General features: G+C 45.1%; 1 protein-coding gene across 1 annotated transcript; it reads left to right on the top strand.

The window, feature by feature from the left end:
* The first annotated feature begins 700 nt into the window (after positions 1-700).
* Positions 701-1,802, top strand: LOC105945200 (glycine-rich cell wall structural protein-like). Its single transcript, XM_012952626.2, has 2 exons — positions 701-1,466; positions 1,735-1,802. Exons 1-2 carry the CDS (start codon positions 701-703, stop codon positions 1,800-1,802), a joined length of 834 nt encoding a protein of 277 aa, XP_012808080.2.
* Positions 1,803-5,683: the final 3,881 nt, after the last annotated feature.

Here is a 5,683-nt window from a genome sequence, read left to right as displayed (position 1 = left end):
TATTGTGGGCTGGTTTTTTTTTTTTTTGTTTAGGTTTTTTTTTTTTTGCTTGTTTAACTTTTTTTTAACTGAATATAAACCTATGTTTGCCCATGAGTTTGTTTGGTTTAATAATCCTAATTCTGAATATTTAGCCGTCTTTGTGCTGCTTCCTGTCTGTGGGCTGAATCGCACCCACTTTTGAGCAACCAGCTAGCACAATGTTCATGTCGAATCAGGTTTAGTTAACAAAAGTTCTCTTAAGGAGAATCAGTTGTGTAGGAGTCCATGCTGAGCCTGGAATTGCTAGTCAGATGATTAGAAGCTGGCAGAACATGGTGGGAAAGGGGTATGAGTGCCCTGCACATCACAAATATAGTTGAGACTCAGATCCCAGCTCAGATGTTGCATTATTTGCCCTGTGCATTAGAGATGGGTAAATTGTTTGTCTGGAGAGGCTACCAATAGAAAGCATTCCACTTTAGAACTTATACATGAATATATAGCAGCTGCTTTCTCTTTGGAGAGGCTAAGACTCCCTAAATCTGTAGTATTCTCTGCTGATGTCCCTTTGAATTTAAGTATTCAACACTTTGTCAACATCTTTGGTGGGATCCTTTAACAGATATACACCATCAATTGTTTTTAAAGTGTTTGTAAGAGGCAAAAGGACTGTGCATTTGGTGGGGCGAGAGATGCAGAGGCCAATGCATTTGGTGGGATGAGGGACGCAGAGGCCAATGCATTTGGTGGGAGGAGGGACGCGGAGGCCAATGCATTTGGTGGGAGGAGGGACGCGGAGGCCAATGCATTTGGTGGGAGGAGGGACGCGGAGGCCAATGCATTTGGTGGGAAGAGGGACGCGGAGGCCGGTGCATTTGGTGGGAAGAGGGACGCGGAGGCCGGTGCAGTTGGTGGGAAGAGGGGCGCGGAGGCCGGTGCATTTGGTGGGAAGAGGGGCGCGGAGGCCGGTGCATTTGGTGGGAAGAGGGGCGCGGAGGCCGGTGCAGTTGGTGGGAAGAGGGGCGCGGAGGCCGGTGCAGTTGGTGGGAAGAGGGGCGCGGAGGCCGGTGCAGTTGGTGGGAAGAGGGGCGCGGAGGCCGGTGCAGTTGGTGGGAAGAGGGGCGCGGAGGCCGGTGCAGTTGGTGGGAAGAGGGGCGCGGAGGCCGGTGCAGTTGGTGGGCAGAGGGGCGCAGCGGCCGGTGCAGTTGGTGGGCAGAGGGGCGCAGCGGCCGGTGCAGTTGGTGGGAAGAGGGGCGCAGAGGCAGGTGCAGTTGGTGGGCAGAGGGGCGCAGAGGCCGGTGCAGTTGGTGGGAAGAGGGGCGCAGAGGCCGGTGCAGTTGGTGGGAAGAGGGGCGCAGCGGCCGGTGCAGTTGGTGGGAAGAGGGGCGCAGCGGCCGGTGCAGTTGGTGGGAAGAGGGGCGCAGCGGCCGGTGCAGTTGGTGGGAAGAGGGGCGCAGAGGCCGGTGCAGTTGGTGGGCAGAAAGGTAATGGTTCTGATGTATTAGGTGGGTTTTGATCTACAGAGAATGATTTCTTGTGGGAAGAGAGATGTAGTGGCCAATGTATTTGGTGGGAAGAGAAAGTAATAGTAAAAGTCATATGTGCTACTAGTTTTTTAGCAACATTTTTGTTATTAATAGTAATGATACAATAAGCCGCAATATAAGCGATAACAAGGCCGAGGCATGCCAATCAAGGTCCCATGATTTCAATTGCCAATGTGGAAGATAAAGATTTTAATTTCTGTTATAGATCCGCCCAGCAGTTCCCATGGGAGGAGTGAGATCCTAACGACGTATTCAGAACAGCACGGGGCATAAAAAGTCTGGAGAAAACTTTTAAAACTACTGACTGTGGTCAGTGTTATTGGGAGTGGGAGGAACCCCATGTAGATAGTGCCCTTGCTAGAAATGAACATTGCACTCCAGTGGAATGGCAGCAGCATTAACCACTTCAAAAAACAGCTATATTTTTTTTGCCTTTAATGTAGTTGGGAGACAAAGCAAAGGCAGTAGTAGTGATGGAGAGAGGGATATCTTCATATCTGTACTGCCAGCTGACTTGGGTTTGTTCAACTGAGCCAAGTAGTTGGCAGTTTATTCCAGTGACCTCCCCTTCCATATTTGGTTGTGCTGCAACCTCCACTAAAAATGGGTTTAATTGGAATATTGTTGAAAAACATTATTTACTAATAAAAAATGGAAAAGCCTTCGGCCCCTTTCCATTCACACCTTATAAATAAGCTGTAGTGTAACCTGTCAGCAGTCACAGAATTGGAATGAATACAGAGTTGGGTACAATTACTGCTACGTGAAATAAATATTGTACAACTGTTTGTTAAAGGCCCCCGAGGTCGTTACAGAATGTGTCTAAACAAACCGCAACATATGAAGACAAAAGAGCTATGAAAACAAGGCCAGGATAAAGCTCTGGAGAAGCACTGATCAGGGATGGATGGGTTGTGCATCCCCTGGAAGAATGTTATAAAAATGCAAAGAATATGGTTCAGCCGTAACTCTTAGAAAAGGCCACTCACCAGAACACTCGGCAACTGTTGTAGGAGGAGATTGGAGAAGCAACCAATAGGCCCGACCGTAACTGGCAAGAATGGCGATAAGAAAGCCATTGATGAAAGAACCCATGCCAAAGCTCAACTGGAAGTCCCAATGAAGTAGTCACACCAAACGTAAATAAAGGTTTATTGGTATGATGAGACCAAAATGTAACACATTTGCCTTATTGCAACATGTGTTGGAAAACCACCATTTGCTCCTTACAGTGAAGCCTAGTGATGGGGGCATCATTGTGTGTCAAAGCCTTTTATTGTGACCCTTGAGCAGGACAACAATGTTGCACACACAGTTACATAAGTGGTTTAATACCAAAAACTTGGCTGCAGTTACAGCTGCCTAGTCTTCAATTCACCTCCCAAAGTCAATACGAAGTCGATAGCAGTGGTCTAAATTACTTTCTATTAACATGTTTGGCTTTAATTAAAGCAGCCCAGACCTCACGTGGTACTACCAAGTGTTCACTTTGGGTTAGATTAAAGTTCAGTTTTGGCTGGGCCAAGTTCTTGGTATTAAACCAAGCATTTACTTTGGGGATGAATACTTAGGCTTGTAACATGACAAATTGTGAAAAAGTCCAAAGGGTTGAAACACCAGGCTCTGTTCCCTTTGTTGCGGTGTCTTTAAAACTATTTCTTGACACCACATCTTTTTTTGGAGGCAGCCAGCGGTTTGTGCTATAGCAATGTTTGCACCCATTCCAGCACAGTGCTAACACTTTATTTAAAGAGCTAGTGTATGTTTTTGCTAATTTGTTGTTTGATGTTTGGCCATAGTCTCATATTCAGTGCTTTATTCCCCATGTAATAAGCCAGCAGTGGTTATTAAGGGAAATATCCAACTATCAGCAGAAACAACAGGCTCTGGCGTAACCAGGAGCAGGCCACTAAGCTTTCCTAGAAACGTTTCCATCCCTGTACTAAGTACAATTCAGCATGAACAGCCCCCGGCACTGTTTTGCAGGGGCACCCCAAAGCAAGCTCATAGCCTGTACAGAAATGTGATTATTTTTATGATTACTGAGATAAGTACTATATCATTTGGAGTTGCCTGTGTTTAAAATTCATTACAAGATGATTTCCTGAGCTGTGACCGCTTTAATGAGATTATTGCATCTACTGGACACTAGAGGGTGCTAGAGGACTACACATTCCTTGTGTCAATTGCTTCTGTGTCGCCCTAGGGTTGCTGCTCACTGCACCTGCTAAATTTTCTAGTTTAAGTCTAGAATAAGTATCTTATATAAAACTACTAAAGGGGAAGACAAATCATACTAGAGAGTTATATGGAGTTTCTTGAATATAACATGCTCTTTTTTTATCAGTGGAAGGCCTATGCTTCATAAGTTGCAGGCACTTTTCTAAGCCTTACAAAACTTTATGATTCTATGGCCTTCTTATTTTTTCCTTTTCTGTGCCTGGGACAAAATGTAGAATAAACAGAGTTCTTCATAGTAACATAGTAAGTTAGGTTGAAAAAAGACGTGTGTCCATCACGTTCAACCATAATGCCTATATATAACCTGCCTAACTGCTAGTTGATACAGAGGAAGGCAAAAACCCCATCTGAAGCCTCTCTAATTTGCCGCAGAGGGGAAAAAATTCCTTCCTGACTCCAAGATGGCAATCGGACCAGTCCCTGGATCAACATTGACATTATATCTATCCCAAAAAGGTGAACTGCCCCTTTAATTATTAGCAGTTTCTGTGGAGCCTGTGTCTGTGGATCAGAAAACATTCCTCTCTCTATATAAAACTCATAACTGATAAGAGTGAGAATGTGAGGCTCACATAGGGATTGTATAGGGAGTCACATTTTAGGGAACCAATAATTGATGTGGATGTGTCAGTGTGTAGCGCCACCTACTGTTGGGGAAGGTATAGCAGGTATATTCAGGCAGATGTTTGAACCGGGTTAATCAAAATACACTCATCAAAAAGATAACGTTTGCTTTTGTGTTTGAAATATGGTAATTTTTGTGCTTGCTTGGTGAAGTGTAATTCCATTCTTTAAAAAAGCATCAGTCCTGCCCTGCTTTATGGCTGAGATTCTAGCTATCTGTATAACAGAGCATTCTGTCACAGTGGCACAGATCCTATCTGATTCCCATTGTAAGCAGCAGTCCTGCCCTGCTTTATGGCTGAGATTCTAGCTATCTGTATAACAGAGCATTCTGTCACAGTGGCACAGATCCTATCTGATACCCATTGTAAGCAGCAGTCCTGCCCTGCTTTATGGCTGAGATTCTAGCTATCTGTATAACAGAGCATTCTGTCACAGTGGCACAGATCCTATCTGATCCCCATTGTAAGCAGCAGTCCTGCCCTGCTTTATGGCTGAGATTCTAGCTATCTGTATAACAGAGCATTCTGTCACAGTGGCACAGATCCTATCTGATCCCCATTGTAAGCAGCAGTCCTGCCCTGCTTTATGGCTGAGATTCTAGCTATCTGTATAACAGAGCATTCTGTCACAGTGGCACAGATCCTATCTGATCCCCATTGTAAGCAGCAGTCCTGCCCTGCTTTATGGCTGAGATTCTAGCTATCTGTATAACAGAGCATTCTGTCACAGTGGCACAGATCCTATCTGATCCCCATTGTAAGCAGCAGTCCTGCCCTGCTTTATGGCTGAGATTCTAGCTATCTGTATAACAGAGCATTCTGTCACAGTGGCACAGATCCTATCTGATACCCATTGTAAGCAGCAGTCCTGCCCTGCTTTATGGCTGAGATTCTAGCTATCTGTATAACAGAGCATTCTGTCACAGTGGCACAGATCCTATCTGATTCCCATTGTAAGCAGCAGTCCTGCCCTGCTTTATGGCTGAGATTCTAGCTATCTGTATAACAGAGCATTCTGTCACAGTGGCGCAGATCCTATCTGATACCCATTGTAAGCAGCAGTCCTGCCCTGCTTTATGGCTGAGATTCTAGCTATCTGTATAACAGAGCATTCTGTCACAGTGGCACAGATCCTATCTGATACCCATTGTAAGCAGCAGGCCTGCCCTGCTTTATGGCTGAGATTCTAGCTAGATAACTATAACTATTTATGAACTACCCAACGCAATGTAGAAAGGGTCAAAATAATGAAATATGATATTTAGGAAAAAATGGGGACGGGATTTC

This window comes from Xenopus tropicalis, chromosome 10, assembly GCF_000004195.4.
Source record: "Xenopus tropicalis strain Nigerian chromosome 10, UCB_Xtro_10.0, whole genome shotgun sequence".
In the NCBI taxonomy this organism is placed as follows: domain Eukaryota; kingdom Metazoa; phylum Chordata; class Amphibia; order Anura; family Pipidae; genus Xenopus; species Xenopus tropicalis.
This window is presented reverse-complemented; position numbering and strand designations above follow the sequence as displayed.

Coding starts and splice junctions, on each gene's coding strand:
- LOC105945200 (XM_012952626.2), top strand. CDS start 701: ATGAGGGACGCAGAGGCCAATGCATTTGGTGGGAGGAGGGACGCGGAG. Junction 1,467..1,734: donor TGCAGTTGGTGGGCAGAAAG/GTAATGGTTCTG, acceptor TTTCTGTTATAG/ATCCGCCCAGCAGTTCCCAT.